This window comes from Oncorhynchus mykiss, chromosome 6 (assembly GCF_013265735.2).
Source record: "Oncorhynchus mykiss isolate Arlee chromosome 6, USDA_OmykA_1.1, whole genome shotgun sequence".
Lineage (NCBI taxonomy): Eukaryota > Metazoa > Chordata > Actinopteri > Salmoniformes > Salmonidae > Oncorhynchus > Oncorhynchus mykiss.
The window spans coordinates 23,079,475-23,104,846 of record NC_048570.1 but is presented as its reverse complement, the minus strand read 5'-3'; the positions used below and the strand labels follow the sequence as shown (position 1 = coordinate 23,104,846).

The window sequence follows — 25,372 nt, the reverse complement described above, 5'->3', positions numbered from 1 at the left end:
GTGGTGAGGAATGTCTATTCCCAATAGTAGGTGGTGAAGAATGTCTATTCCCAATAGTAGGTGGTGAGGAATGTCTATTCCCAATAGTAGGTGGTGAGGAATGTCTATTCCCAATAGTAGGTGGTGAGGAATGTCTATTCCCAAGAGTAGGTGGTGATGAATGTCTATTCCCAATAGTAGGTGGTGATGAATGTCTATTCCCAATAGTAGGTGGTGAGGAATGTCTATTCCCAATAGTAGGTGGTGAGGAATGTCTATTCCCAATAGTAGGTGGTGAGGAATGTCTATTCCCAATAGTAGGTGGTGAGGAATGTCTATTCCCAATAGTAGGTGGTGAGGAATGTCTATTCCCAATAGTAGGTGGTGAAGAATGTCTATTCCCAATAGTAGGTGGTGAGGAATGTCTATTCCCAATAGTAGGTGGTGAGGAATGTCTATTCCCAATAGTAGGTGGTGATGAATGTCTATTCCCAATAGTAGGTGGTGATGAATGTCTATTCCCAATAGTAGGTGGTGAGGAATGTCTATTCCCAATAGTAGGTGGTGAGGAATGTCTATTCCTAATAGTAGGTGGTGAGGAATGTCTATTCCCAATAGTAGGTGGTGAAGAATGTCTATTCCCAATAGTAGGTGGTGAAGAATGTCTATTCCCAATAGTAGGTGGTGAGGAATGTCTATTCCCAATAGTAGGTGGTGAGGAATGTCTATTCCCAATAGTAGGTGGTGAAGAATGTCTATTCCCAATAGTAGGTGGTGAAGAATGTCTATTCCCAATAGTAGGTGGTGAAGAATGTCTATTCCCAATAGTAGGTGGTGAGGAATGTCTATTCCCAATAGTAGGTGGTGAAGAATGTCTATTCCCAATAGTAGGTGGTGAGGAATGTCTATTCCCAATAGTAGGTGGTGAGGAATGTCTATTCCCAATAGTAGGTGGTGATGAATGTCTATTCCCAATAGTAGGTGGTGAGGAATGTCTATTCCCAATAGTAGGTGGTGAGGAATGTCTATTCCTAATAGTAGGTGGTGAAGAATGTCTATTCCCAATAGTAGGTGGTGAGGAATGTCTATTCCCAATAGTAGGTGGTGAGGAACGCCCGTGGACATGCCTATTCCCAATAGTAGATAGTGAAGGCAAGAAAAAATATATAATGTCTACATGTCAACCACCATTACTAAAGCATCACACTTAGATGAGAGGACCACTTTGATGACATGTCACACTAATACTGTCTCTAATGCCAATCTTGTTCCATGGTAATACTTATGTTGCTAGGAATTGTCCTGTTCCCAGGAACAGGTTGTAAATACCCAGACCAGGTTCCATGAGACTGCTCCACTTTTCTCTGGGAACACCAGAAACAGAAGTTCTCACATTAAACTTACCTATTGGGCTGAATGTTTCAGTTAGTTGTCATCAACGAAAACGGCTGAGCAAGATCATGCTGACGATTGCAGGAACACTGGTCCATTTGGGTCATTCAGGGTAAGTCAGTGTAGAGGCAGGGAACTCAGACAAACACTTGACTCCTGAAGACAGGAAACTGTGAGAGTTCCTTCACATGAACAAGGCCGATCCAACACCCTCGAATACCCACAATGCTCCATGAATACCCACTTAAAATAATCTGTTTCAAAGCCCTGCCCTTGACATTTGTATCTGAAAGAATAATTAAGAATTTTTTTTTATCAAAGTTGGCATAGTTATGACATTTTGGCATAACCCAGGCCTCCTTTAAGACTCCATGTCGTCTCATCTGTAGTTGCAAAAAAGCAAAAATTGCTGCCATATGAAGCTTTACAGCTGGCTCTGTAATATGAGGAGTATTTTACATCCACAGCTTTTATCCACATACATTTATGATTACTGAAAGACAAACATGAATCTTGAAAAAAAAAACACCATTATTGATTTTGCAAATGTTTCTATATATTGTTGAACATAACATACTCTACGGACATACCAACGTTCCAGAGTGGGATATTGGTGTTTTTTTCAATTTTCATGTTTCTATTTTTAAATATTCATAATTGTATGTAAATCTTTTTGAATTGAAATGAAAATAGTCCTCATATTACAGAGCAAGCGGTAAAGCTTCATATGGCATCAATGTTTGCTTTGTAGCACTTACCATATTAATAACCCCTTTAAGACTTTGTAACTATATCTAAATGATTATTCAATGTTTTGTTTAGTTGTTGTCCTGGTTTCATGAGGAATCACTCTTACTCAGAATAGGACATTGAGGGAAGGAGTGGAGAAGGAATAGAAAGAGGAGGAATGAAAAGGGGAAATGCAAGTAGCCAGGGCGGGTCCATTTTCGACCAGACCCTGCAGTACCGCAGTATTACTGGTGTAAAATTGCATGACATGTATATGGCAATGCAGACCCCCAGGGAACAGAAGAAGTGATCTGTGGAATAAGAGGTCTGAGACCATGTAGCAGGTGTTCTGACTACGACCAACAGGCACCAGTCAGTTGATGCCATGCAAAAAAAACGTAACGTTTGAACTTCACAAGAACTCCTGCAGCAGCACTGAAATACAATACATACAGGGAAGGGAAGTAATTCCAACCTGTGATGGGAGAGAAAGAGGTGATTTATCCCTTCACAGCCTTTTGACACTAAATTAAACTGTTGAGTCCATTCCCCGTGCCAGCTAGTTATCTTTCCGGGCTAATTTAACACTACAATTTACATTCCATATAAGATACATCCTGATGTGGCGCTGTCAAGGCCGTACATCATTGGCAGAGTGTGCTCCAGTTTCCAAGAAAAGGACAGAATTAGATCATATTCATGATGCAATTAAACACTTCAGTGGGAATCGATGTAAAACCGATGAGCCCTGAAAACAATGCATATGGCTGAGAACATTAGAACACATTACCTTCCCCTGGATCCCTCGCTCCACAGACACCATTTCAAATCCTCCACCATCCACTCTGTCTCTCCAGATTCATAATGTACAGCGATAATAAATGAATTTTTCACAAAATTATTCAACTACTAAATTGCCCGTGGTAACTGAATATCAGATGAAAGTGATGAGAATTATTAAGTAGAGAAACTGTTTGTTCTCACTATGGGTGTAATAATCGCCCCAAATGAGAAGGAGAGTGGAAGGTTACCGTAAAGATTTTTTTTTAATAAACATTACTGTTGATGTAAAACTGGGAAAACTTTGTCTGCCGCCTGGGCCTCCACCTGAGATGATGACATCGACCAATTTCTCTTGGGCGGTAGTGTGGGTTTTCTTATGGATACAGAGATGAGCACATTACCATCCACATACAAAGCTGGCAACCTGCTTGAAGGAGCTGGCAAACCACGGCAACACCCAGCCAATGTTGCGCCAACATTACCACATTTGACATAATCAGACAAACAGACAGCAAGTCAGGCCACACACACAGCAGCACATAGGATCACATTGGAACTACCTGTCACTGTCTCCTCTGCAGCCATCAAATACAATTTGACTGGCCATGACACAATTGGATTCAGTGGGAAAACAGAGGAAAATGTATTTCAAAATACCTGAAGAAACAGCTAAATAAAATATTTTGCACCCCTTACACTTTGAGTCACCAGCACTGTGAAGTTTCCATTCCCACACCAAAAGTCCAAACTTGTTGATCGTAAAAGTAGATGAATCTAATGAATGTCAAAAGTCCAAACTTGTTGATCGTAAAAGTCGATGAATCTAATGAAAGGCAGAATTTAAAAGGCAGATGGGGTAGGGCATCAATTTGTAACCATTTCTGACACCGTGAGTTCACTTCTCTAACTGAAGTTGTAATTATACTTAATGGTCCTTTAATCTGTCCATCAGGCTGGAGGTGAGCAGCCAGGTCACGCTAAAGTGCTGGGCCGTCACACTGTGACCCTACGAACACTCATCTCACCACAGGTCTCTGGGATCCAGGCCTCCTGGCCCCACTGACAGACTCATCACCTCGTAACGTTAGCACTTACTGCATAACTATGACATTAATTGGGGTACAAGGTCAGGGGGAAAACTTAACACACAGACTTTCAGGGAAAATCACCTTGAATTTTATTAAAAAGTACCAAATTGGGATTTTTGGAATTGCTAACAATATGTTCCAAATTCATAATTATTATGCTCCTGACAGGGCTCCATGAATGATTAAAGCGACGTATTGTCGTCAGGTCCTAAACTATTCTCTCCATCTGGAGTTATGGCACTATGCCATCAAATTGAATCTTTAACTCCAGGAGGATCTGTCCAGGTTTCACAGAATTAGGACCTATGGATGTAAGATGGGGAGGGGGTTCAACATGCTAATTCAACTTGAACCCTTAAATACCTGGGTGATCCCAGAGGTCTGCAGTCTGCATATCTGATCCAGAGATCCTCCTGCTTACCACGGAAGCCTAGGAGGAAAGCCACCCATCAGGGATATACTACCAGATTAATCTCAACAGCATTACCAGAAACACAGGAGCCTTGCCAATACAGGTACGAACAAGTAATACCTTTGTACCCAGTGCAATTTGTACTCAACTCAGGAGTCTGGCCGTCTCCGGGTGTCAAAGAGAGAAGTGCTATTCCCAGCCATTAATCTATGCTTCTGCCCTGCTTTATTTATTATCTTGGACAAGCATTATCCCACAGCATTTCACTGGTAGAATAAAGAGGGGAGAGAGAACGAATCACTCCCAACCCCACCACTGTTGTTCCCCAGGCTGTCAACACTTCTCAGCCTGTTTCACCCCCATCTAGCCACATCGATACAGAGAAGTGACTGCCGTTTGCTTTATGATTAGCTTTCTTTATTTTCTTCTGCCTGCTTTCATCTCACCACCACCACTCTTCCTGGTCTAATCAGTCCAGCTGGCCAGAACAACGGAACAGAGGCATTGTCTCTTTAAGTGAGAGTGCTAGACAGTATATCAACGCATCCCCTTCCCATTTCCCCGCTTTAAAAGCACAGCGACATAGCACTGTTTTTACTAGTGGGTATTTCCTGTTTGCTGGAACAATTAGAGTATGACAAATGGTCTATCAATGCCATCTATTAGGGCAGACCTGACAGGAATCCTATACGCAGGGCGGCATTCGTCCCCCTGCTCCCCATCTCTGGGGTCCCATGCTTTAGTATCCATGACAACGTACAAGCCACTCACCACGCTTGCCACTTCATGGTGAGAGATGGGCGCAAGTGAGTGGCTTTGAAAATGAGCCTTTTGCACCCGTGTTCCACTCCATCCCCGCCTCCCTCCTAGTCCACCAAAGGGATCTGCACAGGCAAATCCCTTTTCACAAACAAAAACAATGCACCCTTTCTCACCCCTTGTGATACTGTAAGCTACTGTTCCATTGAAAATATATAAGCAGCAAATCTTCAATAGCCATTACTCACAGCTCCCCACCCCAAAACGAACATAGGAGAGGGAGCGGCCGTCCCAGCCAACATCCATAAACCAAGTGCATGAAATAGACAGAGGGTGAGTGAGAGTGTAGAAGAGCTGCCAATAGACTATCATCAGACATAAAGCCTCAGAAAACTGCCCTACTCCCTTTCCTGTACATTAATGACTCAAACATATAATTGAGCAGCTCCTGTGTTCTACATTAAACACCAGAAAGTATTTGTTTTTCAGTCAAGTAGCAGCTGTTCATTATGCTTCACCTTTTGGCTTATTGATACAGGAAACTCAGGGGCATTGGGAAGGGACTGAATTACATGGGACTGCTCTGTGGTGAAGAATGGATTATGGTTGTAATACAAAGGATCTGGTTCAGAGAATCAGGATGTTCCGATGATTTATCTTCAAGTCTGAGTTTACTGTGAGTTTGTGAAGTTTTGGAGTCTTATAAACATTGTATTTATCAAATATGAATTGTAATGTCTGGAGAATAACAGGGCAGGGTGAACATTAAAGAACAGGAGACTACATGCAGCCCAAGGACATCAAGGTCAGAAAGCACCAAATCCATGCCTGTCACTATCAATGATCTGTTATCAAGGACAGAAAAGATAACCAGTGGCCACCGAAGCAAATAGGCTACATGAAGTAAACCTATGTGAAAACCAGGAAATGTGATCAGGTGTCAGTGTTCAATAAAATGTATGAATTATTTATTCATGAATACTTTACACAAATAAGCTATACCTAAATTGGAGCATTAGTGCATTATAATTAGTCATATTTCGGATGCAGTTATATGGCATTGCAGGGAACGAAACTTAACATGCACATTACACTGTCACAAATACACCTCTTTGGTGTTTATGCTAAACTACTGTTGGCAGCTTAAAGTCATGAAATGCTTAGGTGAAAGAAGGGAACAAAGCTTTGCAAATGTCTTGCACTGTCAGGAGCAGGGTTTTTGGGGTTTGTGATTAATTCTATTTGGATAAACATGAAAGGGAGGGGAGAAATGGCTCCAGCTCTAGGAGGTAGGGTGTCAACTGATATAACCCAGTGCTGACATCCAGCAGAGCGGGCTCGCTCATTGATGTGGCAACGTCTCATTTTCACCAGTTTGGGAGCAGACAGTTTTGCAGCGCCTTGCGGTTCTTAATTATCTTCCGACTTTGTCTAATTCAATCAACACAACTCAGATCTGGCTGCGAAATGGCACTCAGATGCCCTCAAGCTCAGCAAGTCAGAAAACACTGAATAAGTGGAACAGTCAAACTGACAAAATGAGCAAAGCACATGAGAAATAACTGCTACTTTATCTCTTGAGCTGAAACCTCATCCATGTTAGATGCTGTGGAGGAGGGTGTGCAAGCCGGCGATCAGCTATCTGTCTAAGTTACAGGATAGCATTCAGAGGGGACACAGAAGTTAAGTGCTGTGATGACGCTGCAGATGATGCCTTGCTGTACTGTAGGAGATCAGCTTGTCACAAGAGACTGAATTCCCCTAGTAAAATACTTCCTGATGAAGCTCATATTTTATTCCTAAAACAACACTTAGACAACCAAAATAGACAAAATACAATTATCTCCAACATATACTTGGGGGTACTGTCTCTACCAGACACAACATTTTTGCTAACAGACACTTCGGAGTTAGAGGCCATTGGGGATTAAATTGTTTGCCAACCTCCAGTGGGAGAGGGAGAGAAAGGAATACAGGAAAGGGAACACGCAATTTCAGTTAACCCCCAAAATAAACCCTGCCAGACCACCACTATCCCCCTCCTATCTAATTCAAAGAGCACTACATTATTCAATTTAATAAGCTCAAATAGCAGTGGGGCCCGTCATCATTAAACATCCTTTACTTTCGCGCTGACTGCCAAGTCTGTTTTGCACTACAGACTGCAAAACCCAACAATGGCAGATTAGTGAAACCCTTCTCCCGTTGCAACAGAGGTTAATAAAAAGTGACAGGGCTAAGTCCGCTCCGATTAAGTATGCTGAGAGATAATATAGCAGTCTGTTACATCAGATGGTTATTGGATTAAACAGCATGCACAACAATTACATTTTTCGGCACTCATTGAAATAGGCTCGGAGTCTGCGAGATCACTTCAAAAGTTACAATAACCTCAGTTTTCAATAATCTCCCACTACTACAGGACGTACTGAAGCTGTTCGATCATACTGAGAGTCAACCCCTGGAGGATTGTTTTCACGCTAATCCATTAATCACATCTGAAATCATGATGTGCTTTGAAAGGCTGGTTATGGCACACATCAACACCATCATCCCAGACACCTAGAACCACTTCAATTTGCATTTGCAACAGATCCATAGATGACACAATCTCAAATGCACTCCACACTGCCCTCACCCACCTAGATAAGAGGAATACCTATGTGAGAATCAGTGGAGGCTCCTCAGGAGGAAGGGGAGGACCATCCTCTTCAGTGAATTTCATAAAAATGGTAATACATTTAAAAAGCTATCCTTTTTAGATAAAAGTATACTAAATATATTCATGTCACCAAATAACTGATGAAAACAAAGAAGGTCTACGGTAACCTCCACAGCACTATTTAGGGTAGCACCATGGTGTAGCCGGAGGACAGCTAGCTTCGATCCTCCTCTGGGTACATTGACTTCAATACAAAACCTAGGAGACTCATGTTTCTCACCCCATTCCATAGACTTACACAGTAATTATGACCACTTCTGGAGGACACGCTCCAGCCTATCAGAGCTCCTGCAGCATAATCTGACATGTTGTCCACCCAATCAAAGGATCAGATATTTGATCTAGTACTGAAAGCATAAGCTACAGCTAGCTAGCACTGCAGTGTATAAAGTGTGGTGAGTAGTTGACTCAGAGAGAGCAAGATAATAGTTGAACAGTTTAGAACAGTGTTTACTGTTTACAGTGTGAACTGTGTTTACGTGTGATCAGGGGTGTATTCATTCTGCCGATTCTATTGAAAAAGTTTCTTAAACGGAGGCAAACGGAAGAAAATGGGGATAAACATACCTGAATTTGTTCAATAGAAACTCTAATTTGCAACTGTTGGACTAATGACTACACCGCCACTGGTGAGAATACTGTTCATAGACTACAGCTCATCGTTCAACACCATTGTCCCCTTCAAGCTCATTACCAAGCTTAGGCCCCTTGGACTTAACAACTCCCTCTGCAACTGGATCCTGGACTTTCTGACGGGCCAACCCCAGGTGGTGAGGGTAGGCAACATCACCTCCGCCATTGACCCTCAACACAGGGGCACCACAGGGGTGTTTAATTAGTCCCCTCCTGTACTCCATGTTCACCCACGACTGCGTGGCTACGCATGACTCCAACATCATCAAGTTTGCTGACGACACAATGGTGATAGGCCTTCAAGTTCCTCTGTGTCCAAATCACTAAGGACTTAAAATGGTCCACTCACACAGTGCATCTTCCCCCTCAGGAAGGTGAAAATATTTGGCATGGGCACTCAAATCCTCCAAAAGTTCTACAGCTGCACCATTGAGAGCATCTTGACTGGCTGCATCACTGCTTGGTACGACAACAGCACTGTCCTCGATCGCTACAAATTGTGGTGCGGATGGCCCAGTACATCACTGGGGCCAAGCTCCCTGCCATCCAGGACCTCTATACCAGGCGGTTTGAAGGGAAGGGCTGGAAAATCTTTAAAGACTCAAGCCATAGACTGTTCTCTCTGCTTCCGCACGTCAAGCGGTACCGGACACCAACAAGGTCCTGAACAGCTTCCATCTCCAAGCCATAAGACTGCTAAATAGCTAACAGAATGGCTACACGGACTATCTGACTTAACCCTTGTATTGTGTTTTATTTTTGCACTGTCTATATGCACACTCACAGGACTCTACACACTCACTGACACATATAACATGCACACACATTTATACTGACTTTACACACACCCACAATCATCTACGATGCTGCTACTCTGTTTATCATATAAGCTGATGCCTAGTCACCTTACCCCTATACATATCTACCTCTATCCCTCCAGTACGCCTGCATATTGTAAATATGGTATTGAAGCTGACACCCTACTCAGCTTCTTACTTTGTTGTGTTCTTCTTATTTCTTATTTTAATTTCTTGTGTAAAAATTACACCAAACCAGTGAACGAAAATGGAGCAGGTGGCAGGTTTTGCTAGCATTTATTGAATTGAGCATGATACTTTAGGCTAGTTAGGTGGTCTTAGACCTTTGTCTTATGTCTTCTTGAATACAGAGTTGAGTCAATTTCTCCAAAGATGCCCATGTAGTAAACATATTGTAATTTACAGTATCTACCTTTTCCAAAGGGGGGTCAATCAGTGTGTCTCCTGGGGTATTCCCCACTGGCCCATTCCCTCTGATAAATTTCAGTGCTTTACGATTAGGTACATAAAATGAGTCATAGATCTGGACGGTAAATAAGAGCTTGTCATTGAGGCTGATGCCAAGCCAGGCGCCACCTCCTCCAGATAGTCCCTCAGACTCCTCCAGATAGTCCCTCAGACTCCTCCAGATAGTCCCTCAGACTCCTCCAGATAGTCCCTCAGACTCCTCCAGATAGTCCCTCAGACTCCTCCAGATAGTCCCTCAGACTCCTCCAGATAGTCCCTCAGACTCCTCCTATTGAACTGAAGATAAAAAAAGGTTCCAATAAATGATGCTGATATTTCCTTGGAGACGTTGATGCTGCCACCCTGAAGCACGCTTTGCTTGCATATGAATACAAACTAACAAAACTGACTGTTTACTGGCTGTGTAAATTCAGACAAATATACTTGTCGTAAAGTCAAGCACCGGCTCCTCTCTTTTCAATATTATGAAAAAAACGCCACCATTGGCAAGATGGTAAATAAGACAAACCACCTGACCCTCTGTCTAATGCTTTCACATGCTGTTGTTATGACAATGTACTGTGTTTGTATCTTTGTGTAAATGCTTTTTACCGGTAAAATGATATGTAATCAATGAATCAATCCCACCATAAAAAGCATAATACAGTACATGCATTTATTAAAAATACAGATGCCATTCAATGGACTATTAATCCATGCATGAAATAAGCATGGAAATATTGCTTTGGAGTACATTGACTTTTATTTTTACACTCATGGTAATGTCTGAAGAATGCTCTGTCATTTCAGTCTCAGGGCCGGTGCAGTGCGGGTTGATGAGCTCAAAATGAATTTAGATGCACTGATGGACACTTGCTTCCCAGCCCAAGCTAATCATTGTGGCTAGTTCGTTTACACTGGTCCAAAATGACTCCCTGAAAGACTGCCTTTGCATATTAAGCAGACAAACAGACAATGGAGACACTGCTGGTGCACAAGAGAGGAACAAAACATGAACAGTGACGTGGTGGGAAGAGACACCCCACTGGGCACAGACATTAGTTCAACATTTAGTTTGATTTACATTTGGTTGAATTGTAAACTAACTTGAATTCAAAGTGAAATCAACAAACAATGTCACCATGTCATTAGATTTAGGTTCAAAGTTGGGTGAAGAAAAATGACCAAATTCCCTTAAGTTGATGACTTTCTGCAAATGCAAGCAGTTTTCCACACTGATTCAAAGTCATCAGACTTTCTTTTTTAAATTGTACCCCCTTTTCGTGGTATCTTGTCTCATCGCTACAACTCCCGGGCTCGGGAGAGACGAAGGTCGAAAGCCATGCGTCCTCCGAAACACAACCCAACCAAGCCGCAATGCTTCTTAACACAGCACACATCCAACCCGGAAGCCAGCCGCACCAATGTGTCGAAGGAAACACCGTGCACAGGAGTCACTAGTGAGCGATGAGACAAGGATATCCCTACTGGCCAAACCCTCCCTAACCCGGACGACGCTAGGCCAATTGTGCGTCGCCCCATGGACCTCCCGGTCGCGGACGGCTGCGACAGAGCCTGGGCTCGAACCCAGAGTCTCTGGTGGCACAGCTAGCACTGCAATGCAGTGCCTTAGACCACAGGAGGCCGTCATCAGACTTTTTTGAATGAAATTGCATTGATTCAACCAGTTTTTGCCCAGTGGGACAGTGTGCTCTAGAATGTATACAAATAGGAGTTGACAATCTAATTGATAGTCAGCATATTAGATAGGCTTGAGAGATGCATTCAAAATACAGTGCACAATGAACAGACTATATGTCACATACCTTTCCTAAGGTTACATTTTGAAATGTCTGTTTCAGACCCTACATCAAAAACACATATCGTGAATTTGTCTATTTCAGTAAATGGTGTCTCAATATTGGCAAAAAAGTACAACGTTAGGAGGTTTTAAAGGAGGCTTTAAAAGAAAAACTCAGAAAGTGTGTTTGCTACAGGCATGCAATCAGCGTGGAATTCAAAAGCTAGCCCAGATTCCACAGTTGTATAATCAGAGAGCAAATGGAGGAAATGAACCCTTTTGGCATCATGGCACAAAGACTCAAAAACATCTTCCCAAGTAAGTAAGAAAGGCATTTTTAAAGTGATACCAACTACATTTTAGTCATTTAGCAGATATTCTTTTCCAGAGCAACTTGCAGGTGCAATTAGTGTTAAGTGCCTTGCTTAAGGGCACATCAACAGATTTTTCACCTAGTTGGCTCGGTTACTGGCCCAACGCTCTTAACCGCTAGGCTACCTGCCACCCTTTTGTGTAACTTTGCACAAAACCATATTACTACATAATACTACATATTACTACCACATCTACTATGAGTAGCACATGGTGGATAATAATAAAGGACATACAAAGAATATTTTGTACACCTGATCAAAATGCTGAAGCATCCTTAGACACAGAGACACACAGAGACACACAGAGACACACAGAGACACACAGAGATACACAGAGACAATATGAGGGCAGTTGAGAAAAGAGGAATGATAATAACAGATCAAAGAAATGAAAAACATATATAACTCATATTTCTCTGCAGATATTGAGTCATAACTAGATCCTGACAGCTGTTGTGGAGTGGGCATTGAACGTAGGGTTTATAGGCCTCTCATTATTTAACATGTTAGAGTCTCCCCATGGCCCTATGAAAATTTCATGGCAGTATTACAGCTAGTTCACTGGCTCCTCACTACTACTCAACGTTTATGCGCATGCAAATGGGAGAGAGAAGCCAAGGCAGCTATGATAAGGCCCTCTCTATTGGACTAACACAGACATAACAATAACTGTCCACTACTGTGTTCCTACAGAAGTAGACACCCACAATATGGAAAGACTGGAATGAGGAGGATTTGCTGGGACCTGAATATAACAATTTTGCTCTTACAGATAAGTATCAAAAGGCCAAAGCAAGACAGACCCATGACTGCAGTGGTGCAGTAGCCTTAGTAGACTTAGATGTTTCCTGTCTCTGGATCTGCATACAGAAAAAAAAACATTCCTGTAAATAAAGACAGCTGTCTGGCAACTGTCTTCCCAGCGACAATTATATTGACCGTAGTCAGATGCTCCACTGATTAAAAATTGATCCATTTAGAAAATTCTAATCAACTGAACAGGATTCTTTCATATGTGGGATAAGGTGGAGTGGAGGTGGTGGTGGGGCAGCAGCTGACACAGACCTGTTATTAACCCCTGCACCTCCACACAGCACCCCAGCAGCACCCGTCCCCTAGCGCCCCGGGACCAGACACGGCCCAGACGCCCTGAATTATTCAGTAGTCTAGCAGAGGCTACGGCCACCTTGTCTATTTATGCGTGGCAGAAAGGGGTAGTGGCTCTAATGGCCTGTCCAGAGGAGCCCTGGGTCCCAGCGGAGTCACCCGTGGAGGGAGGAGGGGCCGTAGCATAGGGCTGCAGGGGATGTAAGAGAGAATTCATCAGTGGCTGAGGTCACAGCGGGTTAATGATGTCGCACGTCTAGACGGACGCTGGGCTCACACCCTTCCCAAAAGGCTATGGGGGTGTGGCCTGGGTCCACTAATATTTTTTATCTCTAAAGGAAAACTAGTGCCAGAACATTAACTCTTTGGGGGCATTTGTAATAAGCTGGTGTAATTGACTTTCGCCATGGATCCACACATGGTTACACTGGGTGCATCCATATTTCAACCACCACATAAACCAAATGAAACAATGACCCTCTCGGCTGCTGGTGATATGTACTGGGATTTGCTATATGTTTTGATGGCGCTGTCTACCACAACATGCTATCTAAATAGAAAATCCCTCAGGTGAAGACAGAGAGTTCACTTCACATCATAAACAACTGAATACATCAAATGAGGGGATACCTCTTCAATTCACAATCACTAGGAGGAATTCTAAGCTCGCCTACAGAGCCCCCTTGATTAGTGACTACATACACTTACCCCCTTATCATCACACAGACAACTAAAACCACTACAGTGGCACCTCCACCACGGTAGAGAACAGTGGAGACTTGAGGGAGGAGCTAAAGGAGGTCGGGCTCATTGTAATGGCTGGAATGGAATAAATGGAACGCTGTCAAACATGTGGTTTCCATATGTTTGATACCGTTCCATTTATTCCATTCCAGCCATTACAATGAGCCTGTTCTCCTATAGCTCCTTCCACCAGCCTCCTCAGGCAGAGAGTCATTCAGTAATCAGGGCATCTCTCCCTGAGAGGGTAAGGCACAAGGGTGGGGAACACTCTTGGCAACCGCTCTGTTGCCATGAGTTCTTCTATCACCTTGGTGATCATGTTGTGTCACGCAGGCCTGGGCAACTACAATCGGGGGCCTGATTGGTGTCACATTTTTGCCCCAGCCCCAGCTAACACACCTGACTCAAATAATCAACTAATCATGATCTTCAGTTAAAAATGCTATTAGTTTAAATCAGGTGTGTTTGCTAGGGATGGGGGGAAAGTGTGACACCAATCAGGCCCCCGAGGACTGGAGATGCCCAGACCTGTATGTAGTGCATCCGCCCAATCTATCTAAGGGATAAGCACTACAGGAAAAACAGGCACAGGAGAGCACAACCTCCTGTGTAGTCCAGAGACAAGCCAATCAACAACAGCAAAACACATCTAGGCAAAGTAGCACCGACAGAGAGGGGAGTAAATTCAGATTTACAAACTGGTGAAAAGTAATCAACAGTATACCCAAGCACCAAGCCATCGTCAATTGAGAGGACAAAAAGATAATCAAGTCCAGGCTGGGGTTAAAGAAGCATATTTATAATATCATCCAAAATAGATTCATGAACTTCAAGGTTGGGTTCTTTAAGAGAGAGTGTGCTCGATAGGTCTGATGAGGCGGAATGAGTTTAGCCTTCAATAGGCATATGTACTCCCACTCCCAACCACTGCTCTCTGCTTATCCTGCATCTGATGCCAAGCACATTTACTGTTGAGGTCAACATCTCTGCCATGATTGAACCAAACCAAGGGCATCCCATGGCAGGGTAGAGAGGACACACAGACCCCTCTCTTATTTACACAAATGTAATTTCCACAGCTCTGTCCCTCAAGGTGACTGACTATGCACATAACTTAGAGATCCACATGGGCTCTCCTGATGGGGATGTCATAACAATGAAAAACAAGGTGGGGGAGATGCACTATGATCATTCAAAACACTGAAAACAGAAGTCGACAAAATACAACAACCAATGTCAAATGTGTTCTAAATAATCCTTTTATACACAAGAATTGCAAACCAGTTGGAAATATGCAAATCACAAGATGTTTTGTGTGTAATATGGCTATGGCTAATGAGCATGTGCTATATTTAACATTCATCCACAGGCATGCAATTTGAGAGCAACATGAACTCATCTTCTGTGCAAAGACAGTCATGCTGCCTAAAGCTACAACTCCTGATGTGAGGAGAGAGAGCACCTAGGGTAAGGGATGCACTTTAAATGCTGCCCTATTCAGCAATCCACTGGTCCACTGGTGTGTCATAATATAGGCGCTGGCCCTCAGGTTTAAACCTCCCTAGAGACGGAAGAGAAAGCGAGACATCCCACGCCCACATTTTTCTGTTTCAAATGGAAGTCAATGAACTACATAGACCAGACCCAGCTGCTGTCGCATTGGTGTTCATGGGAGGGCCACCCCCTGAAGTAGACAGGAACTTACAATAAATCAAAAAAATGGTAAACAGCCTGAGTGAACTATCTTCATTTATCCGCCATCTTTGCCTCCCTATTCCTGCTCTTCTCTTCGGGGTTTTCTTCCTCCAGTCCCATCCTGTAGAAGCCTAGAGCAACGTTTAGCTAAACCTGCTGGCCTACGTAGGCAGAGAGAGTCCCCAGAGGGCTGAACAATCAGACAATTTCAAGATCATGAAGCATTAAACCAATCCCGGCAGGGTACACTAATTAAACAGCCGAGCCCGGCACAGCCAACCAATCCCCACAGAGCAATTAAATCCATCCCCTCTAAAACACTGTAGAACCTGTCTGGGGAAAACAGCCGAGAAGAGTGAGAGGGAAAAAAATTATCATAAAATGAATCTGGAAAAAAGAGAAAAACTATAGGAGAATGCAGTAAGAGACTAACAAGGGAAATTGAAAAGGAGCGATTTAATTCAGCTCTTTGTTCTTTTTCTCCTTTATTTAAAAAAAATTACAATTCAAAATACCTAAACAGTCCTTTTCTTTCAACTGAAGAGGGGGATTCTGTGACCACATTATAATGCAAAAACAGTGATCCTGTTGCAATGAAAAAGTGCATATTTAATTAAGATTAGAGAGTTCAGGAGCCACCTTGAGACTAGCAAAAAGAGAGGCCTGCCTCGGGGCCTACATTACAGAGCTGCGAACACAGTTGCAACACACAATCAATACCCCAACGTCCTCCCCCATCAACATAAATTAGAAAGTGACAACAGAAGGATGCCATCAGTTGTGATTCCAAAATAAGCATTTGCATGGAAACGGAGGCGTGAGGAATGGGGAGAGGGGAGCGTGGCTATGTGGGGGGGAAGAACTGATGTCTGCGACATTGCTCTCTCATCCCTCAGAACATACCCAGCAATCTGGGAACATTCCCAGAACATTAGCTAACATTCCCAATAAGCTCTAGTTTTGGATGATAACGTTTGGATGATAACATCCCACAAACATTCAAAGAATGTTTTTGATCACCAAATATAAAAATGGTTTATTCAATATCCTTGGAATATCCTAACATTCACTAAAATGTTAGTCACAACATCTGTAAAAAAGACCACAGAACATTCCCCTAACTTTCTCATTAGGTTGCCAGGGAATGTAATTACATAATGTTCCGGTAATGTTCATACTGCCGCTACAAAATGTGGGAGCAATAGAAGTGGTTCTGAGGAAACATGACAGGAACGTTCTGCTAATGTTGATGGATATGTTATTCAAAACACACATAACAACAAGCAGGGAATATTCCTACAATGGTCTCATAAAGTTATAGTGTGACATTATGATGGTTCTAATAACATTCCCTGAACATACTCCAGCAATAAAGTGCTGGAGCAATAGAAGTTCCCGGAATATTCCGTTCATGTTGAAGATATTCCAACTAACACCTATAACAACAAACAAGAAACGTTCCTGCAAGACGCTTCTAAAAGTATTAAGGTTATGACGATCGAGAATTGTTCTAAAAAAATACTTCAACAATAATGGGAGTAGTTCTAAACACATTGCTGCAATGTTCTGCTAATATTGATGTGTAATGTAACAGTATCTGAAGTTGCCAAACATTTAAAGAAATGGCATTTCAATCTTCTTACATGATTATATTTTATAAGGGTACTGTCCAGGCATAGCTGGAGCTTTTTAAAAGAATGGTAATCAAGTAGGATTGAACCTGCGAACTGCCATCTTCAAGCCCTGTAGGCTACTAATAAAAATCTAAACAGCCAAACTTTACAGGATATAAAAAACATTTGTAGAGTAAGAAATAATAAAGGATACTTATTTTTCTAGACAAAGAACCTGGAAGTCAGAGTAAAGGTGTAAACAGCTTTATATTTGTGTTAGTTTCATCCCAGCAGGCGCAGTGTAACAATTCCAGGGATCACACTCCAGGGATCACACTCCAGGGATCACACTCCAGGGATCACACTCCACCATTCCACTCTTTCTGCTCCAGCCATTACCACGAGCCCATCCTCCCCAATTAAGGTGCTGCCAACCTCCTATGCCTGATACAACCATTGTAGGAATGTCATCAGATTTTGTGTTTTGGGAACCTATCTCTTGTAATGTCCCTACAATGTTCCTATGTTCCCACAACCTAAAGGAACAATAAAATAACATAAAAAAAATGTGTTCTGGGAACATTCTTGCAATGTCAGGGGATTGTTTTTTCAACCTAATACAAACATTGTAATCATCAGCACAACTGGACAGTTTTTTTGTTTTGGGAACATATCTTTTGTCATGTCCCCACCATGTTACCACAACCTAAAGAAATGTGTTAGTTTGAAGGAAGTTGCTAACTGCTAACTAGCAAGACTTCCAGTCATTGCGCTAATGCTAGTTAGCATTGACTCGCAAAACTACCTCGGTATTTCAAAATACCGAACTATCCTTTCAGCTTTTATTTAGCTGGAAGTACAGAGACAAGACAAATGCATTTTCCTTATGGTGTTGAAGAGATGCAGAAATTACCAAAGAAGAGATATGACAAGAGCAGTAGCGACGGCAGGGTAACAGTGGTCTGGATGGAGAGATAGACTTGCTCTCTCTTCTCTCTCTGGAGCATGATAGCAGCTGCACAAAGACAGGACTGGCTAAAATAACAAGCCTGATTCATCGGTTTTTATTGTAACACACCTTTTGTATCATTTTGATAAAACAGAGGACATCTGCTTAGAAATAAAAAAGCTGTTTTGATTTTTTTTTTTAAACACAGAAATAAAGGGGCCATATTTTCTCTTCCCTCTTCTGTTAAAATGAGGACAAATGAGCCCTAGAAAGGTGTGCGACGTAGAGTCCACCATATACCTCCTTTCTAGTAAACACTCTGAGCAATGACACATAAGACCGCCAGGGATCCCCAAAGACCCTTGAGAAGAGCAGGGAGGCATTGATGTCAAGAGCTTAGGGGCCCAGGAGCACCCTCCACACTATCCACACCTCCACTGCACAACAGAACAGGCCTGCTAGCATCCTCACCACACATCATACAATGTATAAAACCTAGCGCTCACACAAAAACCAGGGTCTCCTTTCTATCCCTGAGGACAAAATGGACAATAGGGGGATGAATTACAGCCACTGAAGCCCTGCCAAATACAGCAGAGAAAGGCTGGAAGAGGGACGAGAAAGAGAGAAAAGGGAGGAAAATGGAGGGGATTCAATATAAGCTCAGTAAAATGAACAAGAAAGGCTGGTGCTCAATACGTCTGCAGTGCTGTCAGACAATCAAAACAAATAAAGAGCGGCCGCTGTAGAGATACACAACTCAATATGGACTCACTGGGTAGGGAACTGGCTGCCAGCAGGGAGAAGGGACCGCTTTATACCCATACCGATGAGCCACTACCTCTCCCGCTGAATCTTCCACCTCCCCTGGCCTGCCTGCCTGGCCTGCCTGCCTGCCTGGCCGACTGCTGTGGAAGAGGAGCCTGCCGCCATGGAGCCTTCATCCTGCAGACTAATGTGTCCCTGAAGTTTTGTTAAAGCTGGTTATTTACTCCTGCAAAGCAATTGCTTCAGCCTAGGGAGAGCAGAATAAAAATATAAAAAACAGGACTGTGAAATAGCACATGCCTTTTGCGATGAAGCACTGTCAACTACCAAGGGGGATTACTGCTTCAAAATTGGGGTGCAGGCTTTGGATAGGACATTTAGGTAAGGCTGAATGCTTTAGCAGAGGGTGAGACACCTGAGAAGAATACAGAGGGTCATAAACAGATGATCAAAAACAAATCCATGTTTCTTAATAACAATATCTCAATGTATTTCCTTGTTAGAAATGTTCTCACACTGTTCAAAGAAGAAAGCCTATGACTAGTTCCGTGAACGCAAGAACTCATCATCATTACAAAGACATCATCACACACCCATATCAAACTGCAGTACTTATCCTGCGAACAGGGGCATGAATGAGGTAAAACGAATGCGGATGGGTATGGAAATCTGCTCGAAGGAAGGTCAAAGTGATTAAGCTGACATTAATGACAGGTCTACTCTTTCTGTGTGAACGCTCACCGTAGCTGTCTCTAAACCCATTTATAATTCCACTCCAAACGATGAAGCATCTGCTTTGAAGTCTCTACCACTAATGCTACACAGAGAGGTTAAACAGCTTAATGCTGAAGTCTGTTTCACTTCTCTCTCTAATGTTGCCTGCGTTTTATATACCCGGGTTATGGCTCCTGGATTTCACAACTCAATTTACCCCAGCTAGTTCTGTAAAAGCTCTCTCCTTTCTTATTTCCTGTCCTTCTCACTGTCAAAGAATAAGAAGGGGCTTATGGTAAATGAGACCATGGCAGAAGTCTCCCGTCCGTTATCTCCCAATGAGGAGGTGTGAAAGCATGTTTGAAGAATGTTTATCTAGCAGGGCATGGATGCAACACAGACCTGTGGTGATGAGGCTGCAGCTTCAGTCCCACTGCTTCTAAAAACCATGCTTAATCCACTGTGGCTTTGTTTGGAAAGGTCTGTCAAAGAGGAGATTGCAGGTCTAAAAGGATGGACCTATCTTCTCTTTACTCGAGTATAAATTTAGGTCAGCTTGGTATCCATCTCTGACTCTGCATACGTTTGTATGTGGGAGTGAGTCAATAAAGACAATCTACACGTTTGCATTACATGTGCATGTATGAGTATGGCTGTCCTTATGTGATTAATATGTACCCTATGGAGGAGGTACGTGTCCACATGCTTACACACAAGCGTGTATGTGTGTGCATGAGCGTGTCGGTCTGTGTGCATTTTCCTATTTCATACCCTGGGGCTCTGTCTCCACCCATGCTGCCTCCCTGGGTTGCTCATGCTGCCTCCCTGGGTTGCCCATGCTGTTTGTGGTTGAGGCTATCAATGGCTGCCTCTAGAGCTATTTCCCCCTCTCCTCCTTTATAGATCACTCAGTCATATTGGACAAAGCTTTCTCAGGACACAAACCCTAACCCTCCCCTCCACCCTATAGTGCCCTAGACCTGGCATTTCCGGTAAATTATGAAATGATGGTAGGGCCTTATGTGACAAAAACAATAACGAGAAACAAATCTATTAAAGCATGAATGAAAGGGAATGAGAGACCTGTTTTCACAGCCAATTTGAGATTGCAGGGTTGGGCTTAGGGGGGCGGGAGCAGCCGGCAAACGGCACACAGAGAGAGCAGGCTGGTAGCAGCGGCAGCCAGGCTCACAGGCTGAAAAGCAATTTCACTGTTTGGCAATACTGTTGTCTCTGTCTGTGGATTAGAGCTGACACGGGATCGCCTGAGTCATGCTAAATGTATACAATCACAGCCTTTCGTTCCTGATCTAAACTCACTGCCTCAGAGAATGATGGAGAGAAGAGTATGGAGATGTGTGGGTCTGGAAAATACCATCAAATAAGTGCATTGCTTTTAAACCATATATAATGAACACAGCATTCCATCACTATAAGACAACAGGGGGATTCTCAAATGTATTTTATATAAACTGGGAGCACAGTAATGATTTGAAGCTATAGTTGGCGTCTACATTTGGACAAGGTTACCTGGAACTCTGATAAAACACATTGCGTTACACTTCAAAATGTACCTGATGAAGGTTGATTACTTTAAAAAATTATCTTCTAAACACATGATGATTCCTCTATGATATTTTGGAAAGCTAAAGTGTGCTTTATATTGTGAAAACAATATACAATGTTATTACAATGTAATAACTTCGTAAACTGTGTCCTCTTGTAGTCTGACCTCACCTTTTTGTCACCTGGGTCTGAGAATGCTCCCTACTGGCTGAATGATATCCTGATTACTGGGCGTTCTCGCTATTGGCTAAGACTTGGCTTGGGCCCGGCAGGACCTGGCAGGACATCTCCTGACCCGTCCTTTCCATGGTCGCCCACGGAAATGCCATCTGGCTGGGGTGAATGATTACACTGGCAATGGCCGTGTGACCTGCGGCCAGCGGGAACCAAGGTCACTCCACCTCAATGCTCACTTGACCTGTTCTCTTTTTGTTAGGGGTCGCGGTGAATCAGCCATCTCTGACTATTCTACCACAGAAATTAAGTTCACACACAAATTCATTAAAAATGAAAATCTGAAATGTCTTGAGTCAATAAGTATTCAACCACTTTCTTATGGAAAGCCTAAATAAGTTCAGGAGTAAACATTTGCTTAACAAGCCACATAATAAGTTGCATGCACTCATGCAATAATAGTGTTTAACGTGGTTTTTGAATGACTAGCTCATATCTCTGTACCCCAGACATACAATTATCTGTAAAAGGTCCCTCAGTCAAGCAGTGAATTTCAAACACAGATTTAACCACAAAGACCAGGGAGGTTTTCCAATGCCTCGCAAGGAAGGGCTCCGATTGGTAGATTAAAAATAAAACAGACACTGAATATCCCTTTGAGCATGGTGAAGTTATTAAGTACACTTTGGATGGTATATCAATACACCCAGTCACTACACAGATACAGGTGTCCTTCCTAACTCTGTTGCCGGAGGGGAAGGGATTTTACTATGAGGCCAATGGTGTTCAGAAAACTGAGAATGGATCAAAAACATTGTTGTTACTCCACAATATTAACCTAATTGACAGAGCGAAAATAATGAAGCCTGTACAGAATACAAATATTCCTAAACATGCATCCTGTCTGCAACATGGCATTAAAGTAATATTGAAAATAATGTGACAAAGCAATTATGAATATGCCTGAATACAAAGTGTGATGTTTGGGGAAAATCCAATACAGCACACTGCTGAGTGCCACTCGCCATATTGTCAAGCATAATATCTGGCTGTGTCATGTTATGGGTATTCTTGTAATAGTTAAGGACAAAAAATAAATTGAATGGAGCTAAGCACAGGCAAAATCCTAGAGGAAAACCTGGTTCAGTCTGCTTTCCACACTGGGAGATGAATTCACTTTCAGCAGGACAATAACCTAAAACAATAACCTAAGGCCAAATCTACACTGGAGTTGCTTACCATGGAGACAATTAATGTTCCTGAGTTACAGTTTTGACATAAATCTGCTTGAAAATCTATGACAACACTTGAAAATGGTTGTCCAGCAATGATCAACAACCAATTTGACAGAGCTTGAAGAATGTTGAAAAGAATAATGTGCAAATATTGCACAATCCAGGCTTAGAGACATACCCAGAAAGACTAACAGCTGTAATCTGTGCTAAAGGTGATTCTAACATGTATTGACTCAGGGGTGTGAATACTTATGTAAATTAGATATTTCTGTATTTCATTTTCAATTAATTTGCAAACATGTTTTCACTTTGTCATTGTGTGTAGAAAACCCAGATTTAATACATTTTTAATTCAGGCTGTAGGCCCTGAAGGCCATGTAGATATAAGTTTTATAGTAATTTCTATAGATTCTATAAATGTTCACTTTAGCCTACTATATAAACTCCAACATATGACTGACATCAATATTGGGATTTTTCAAGATGTTTCTTTTGAGTAATATTGCATTATTCAGTTAACAGTAATTTAATCATGTTATCATTTTCAACGTTACATTATGAACATGAATGACTTTGTCAAACAGAATATCAGTGGCCTCCCGCTACGTTAAATCATAGACTTGATAGATATTTAGATATTTTGGTTGGAAACACTATTTTGAGGTGTCAGGCCTCATTCAGGTAGAAAAACAGTAATGTGCAAATTGATTTATTCGACTCAAACCTGAAAAAATGAGAAGTTGGCAATTTGATTCTAAGCATTGGCCACTAATGCCAGGATTGCAGCAAACGAATTATGTAAAAACATGCTATTTTGTAAGAGAAAAGACGTAAATGAATCTCGACGTAGCCTATAGCTACATAGTAGCTTAACTCGCCCTTTGCATCACTGATTAAATGAGTAGTCCAGCGATTGGGGGGCACAATAACAACCGGCCACACAAGACAACCCAGAACAGATCAGATTTCTTTTCGGCAGGCTTTTCCGCGGGACCTGGCTTGCCATGCTCCAGTCATTTCTCATATTACAGAACATCAATCATACAGTAGAGACTGTGCTTTTGCGCTGGCCGAGCCTGATTTACAAACATTAGCGAGGAATACAATTACAACAGTCCTTGCCCGAATAGCCTTGTGCTCACAATGCGGCTCGAGATGAGAGGAAGGGGCTATAAACATCTGTACCGAGACGCACAGATAAGCGAATTACATCGTCAACACTCTGGCTTTTTAGTGATGTCAAGTCTTACAGAAATACAATTGAAAAGGTTAATAAAAAACGCTATAGTCGTATGTCAGTAGCCTAATAGGTTGTAAAACTATTTGTCAATTTACTAGACAAGTTTGTAAAACAGGATCATTGACAACTTTGTGATAACCAAGTCAATATAAACTGTCTGCCAAACAGACTATCATGATTTTACACATATGTTTTAACGTGCAACACCGGAATGAACAATAGCCTAAATAGATTACATGATAACGTCATTGGTAGACTCAGACTATAATAAATACGCGTCAAGTTGTTCTGACTGGGCTATTATCTAAAAGAGAAATAACAAACAGTCAATCAAGTAGGCTATCCAACGGTAGCCTATAGCCTATGGCTTGAATAAGTGATGATTATTTAGCAGACGAACAGAAGAAGAAAAAAACTTTCATCAATCTAATTGTGGCAAACAAAGTTGATTTACAAGCAAAAACGAATGATCATATTGTTATCAAACACAGAAAATAAAATAGAACCAAATGTCGCTAAAGAGATCGTAAAACCACGCACCATCATGACACAAATGGAATAAAACATTAAGCTGGTGAAAAGTTATGTCCTTGGAGCAAGATTCATGAGGACATAAAAAGTTTCAATCCGTTCTGTCTACACCACTGATGGGCATTATAAACACCGAATCGTATAAAAATAAGGTCTGTGTCCGTGGTGCTGATCCCAGTGGTGAACGCAGAGCGGAGGCTACAGAGCGCCTGTGCTACTCTATGGTCGTTCCATCGCTGATCAATGATTGAACTGAACAAAGGCAGAAAAGGATCAATTTCTAATAACTATCAATGCAACACCGCCGATTTCTTTCTCCATTCGTCCACAATAACATATTTCCCATCATTTTAAAGTACACAATGTTCTATGAACACATGCAAGCAAAAAGGTAAAGGATAACACTAACCTGAAGCCGCCGTAGATCAAATTTCTTCCAATATTGAAACATCGATCCCACATCGGCGGCCATCTTGGGGGATATTGAAGATATTTTTTTTCAGCGGCTGCAATAAATATGTGGGCTGGATTTCCCTTGTTAAACAACGTTAACGATTACTCGTTCTACTTTTTAAAAAATGCAACGAACACAAGAAAGTCCACTGAACTAACACAAATGTGTTTGTTAAAAAAAAAAAAGTGATGTCCTGGTGGACCGCGAGTGTTTTTGAAAAGAAAAATAGTATCAACGCATTTGTGCAGTCCCGGTTAACCGGACAAATTGCATTTGATTTTGGTTTGTCAAAGTTATCAATAATGACGTAAGGGGTTGATCAATAGCCTACCGTCTGGTAAAGGGAAGGAGAACAACAATGTAATCTATGCATATTGTGCTTATGGAAATCCGTCTACCATGGTATAAAACAGTTGCGTCCATATCTTCAGTCCTTAATAATAGTAGCCTAAATAGTGAAATACACAGAACACCTCTTTTTATGTTTACACCCCTCCCTCCATTAGTTTAGGCTACAAATAACAGTGAATGGATGAATAGACTATATATCCATTGCACTTTGGATTTCTGCTCATAAGGAATAAATAGGCGCAGATCATTGGCAATGCATGCACCTGCTCTGGTGAACGAATAAAAACTAGTTTA

The 25,372-nt window shown here is 42.1% G+C and overlaps 2 protein-coding genes across 6 annotated transcripts in view; both read right to left on the bottom strand.

The window, feature by feature from the left end:
* LOC110525518 (homeobox protein cut-like 2) overlaps positions 1 to 25,217 on the bottom strand; it is a 117,885-nt gene extending 92,668 nt beyond the window's left edge. For 3 of the 5 annotated variants that reach the window (XM_036979641.1, XM_036979642.1, XM_036979646.1), the window contains exon 1: positions 24,683 to 25,217. In XM_036979641.1, the coding sequence (XP_036835536.1) occupies positions 24,683 to 24,745 (63 nt within the window). In that variant the 5' untranslated portion in view covers positions 24,746 to 25,217. The remainder of the gene's footprint in view (positions 1 to 24,682) is intronic. The other 2 variants (XM_036979644.1, XM_036979645.1) reach the window with 1 other exon arrangement.
* The window catches only part of LOC110525522, a 500,086-nt gene that overhangs the window by 227,569 nt on the left and 247,145 nt on the right, over positions 1 to 25,372 (bottom strand). The gene's annotated exons all lie outside the window — the stretch shown is intronic.